Source organism: Aethalodelphis obliquidens, unplaced genomic scaffold (genome assembly GCF_003676395.1).
Source record: "Aethalodelphis obliquidens isolate GAN/ISIS:26980383/991018 unplaced genomic scaffold, ASM367639v1 scaffold28, whole genome shotgun sequence".
Lineage (NCBI taxonomy): Eukaryota > Metazoa > Chordata > Mammalia > Artiodactyla > Delphinidae > Aethalodelphis > Aethalodelphis obliquidens.
In genome coordinates, this window is record NW_020837972.1 from 10,823,912 (window position 1) to 10,825,997 (window position 2,086).

Genomic DNA, 2,086 nt, shown 5'->3' on the forward strand with positions numbered 1-2,086 from the left:
ATCAGGGATCTCGGACGTATGCAGGTTTGAGCTGAAAGTCCTTACTGGGTAGGTGACTTTGGGGAAGTCACGAAAACTTTCTAAACGTCTCTTCATTGATGGGGAAACTGAGGCAGTCTCAGAGAAGCTAAGTAACTTGATCGAGGCCCCATAGCTATAAGATGATGCTGGGATTAGAACGCAGGTCTATCTGATTATAGAGACAATGAGGGACTGAGGAAAGAAGGGAGGCAGCCCCTTGGCCCCAGCAAGAGCAATAATAATAACCAAAACAACTAAGTCCCTTAGGAAGCGTGGACTTCATGCCGGGCACTGAGGATTCGCATGTGTTTTCTTGAATCTTCCCAATGGCACCGCAAGATAGGGATGATGCCCCACTTTCTACCAATAAGAAGCCTAGGTCGCGCCGAGGGAAGCGGCCCGCGGCGGAGGGAGGGAAGGCCGAGTCCTGGAAGCGGAGCTCCGCGCTGGGACTGGTTCCTTCGCAGCCATTTTCTGTCCAACCAAACAGCCGATTGGAGACGGGAGCCAACCAGGGCTGCATTGGAGGTTGGAATTGGGCAGAGATTAGACACCTTTTTAGGCAGGTGTTCTTGAGTACCACTGACAACACGGTTCTCAAAGTATTTCTTGACAATGGATGGTGACAGTTCCACCACAGATGCTTCTCAACTAGGAATTTCTGCAGACTATATTGGAGGAAGTCATTATGTTATACAGCCTCATGATGATACTGAGGACAGCATGAATGATCATGAAGACACAAATGGTTCAAAAGAAAGTTTTAGAGAACAAGATATATATCTTCCAATTGCAAATGTTGCAAGGATAATGAAAAATGCCATACCTCAAACGGGAAAGATTGCAAAAGATGCCAAAGAATGTGTTCAAGAATGTGTAAGTGAGTTCATCAGCTTTATAACATCTGAAGCAAGTGAAAGATGCCATCAAGAGAAACGGAAGACAATCAATGGAGAAGATATTCTCTTTGCCATGTCTACCTTAGGCTTCGACAGTTATGTAGAACCTCTGAAATTATACCTTCAGAAGTTCAGAGAGACTATGAAAGGAGAGAAAGGAATTGGTGGAGCAGTCACAGCTACAGATGGACTAAGTGAAGAGCTTACAGAGGAGGCATTTACTAACCAGTTACCAGCTGGCTTAATAACTGCAGATGGTCAGCAACAAAATGTTATGGTTTACACAACATCATATCAACAGATTTCTGGTGTTCAACAAATTCAGTTTTCATGATCCGAAGAAATGATGGACTGGAGAGTGTAGAGAACTGAGTCTGTATGATTCCAGAACAGAGACATTAGAAGGAGCTGACTGGTGAAAAGATGTCTCTTTGTATATTAAATAGTTGTAATGTAGCTTCCCAATGCTTGACTAATTGAGGTGTTAATTCTGACTTGAGAATCTTTTTCATGAATGATTTTAAAGAAAAATTTGGATTTTAAAGGTATTAAAATATTTTTGTTTTGTACGAGAGTTTGTTGCTCTGTATGACTCCTGTATGCATTGTATATTGCAGTTTATTACTGTCAGAGATTTGTAGACAGTTTCTTATTTTCATATTGAATCATGTTACTTTTGTAATAATTCAAGTAAGCAGCTGGGTTAATTCATGATGTTTGCCCTTTTAATAAAAAATAAGGGTAGAGTTCATTTTGAATGCAAGTTGCCTTTATTATAAATTTGAGTTTGTCTTGGTTATATAATACTTTGCATGATAACCTAGCTAGATTTTTAGCATTTGCCATATTTATTAACTTTTTTGTAAAACATTCATAGCTTAAGCAGCACCATTTTTTTAAAAAAATGTAATTGAGAAATTAAGTGTGAATGCAGAAGCAAATATTGTCGGCCCTATTCAAGCTGGTGCCCGTTAACAGTGTTTACACTGTTCATTGTGCCTGTTAAGATAGTTTTAGTTTATTGGAGCTTTTGTTAAGACTAGATTTGTTTTTGAGTTACATTATTATGAGTGTTGGAATTCACTGAAGTTTAATGTAGTCCTAGTGCTCTTGAAATGGTGCCCCTTTCATTTTGTATATGATTTTTCCAAAGGCATATCTTCAAA

General features: G+C 39.5%; 1 protein-coding gene across 1 annotated transcript; it reads left to right on the top strand.

The window, feature by feature from the left end:
• The first annotated feature begins 448 nt into the window (after positions 1 to 448).
• On the top strand, positions 449 to 1,671 carry LOC113629840 (nuclear transcription factor Y subunit beta-like). Its single transcript, XM_027124679.1, has one exon. It carries the CDS (start codon positions 637 to 639, stop codon positions 1,252 to 1,254), a length of 618 nt encoding a protein of 205 aa, XP_026980480.1. The 5' UTR covers positions 449 to 636; the 3' UTR covers positions 1,255 to 1,671.
• Positions 1,672 to 2,086: the final 415 nt, after the last annotated feature.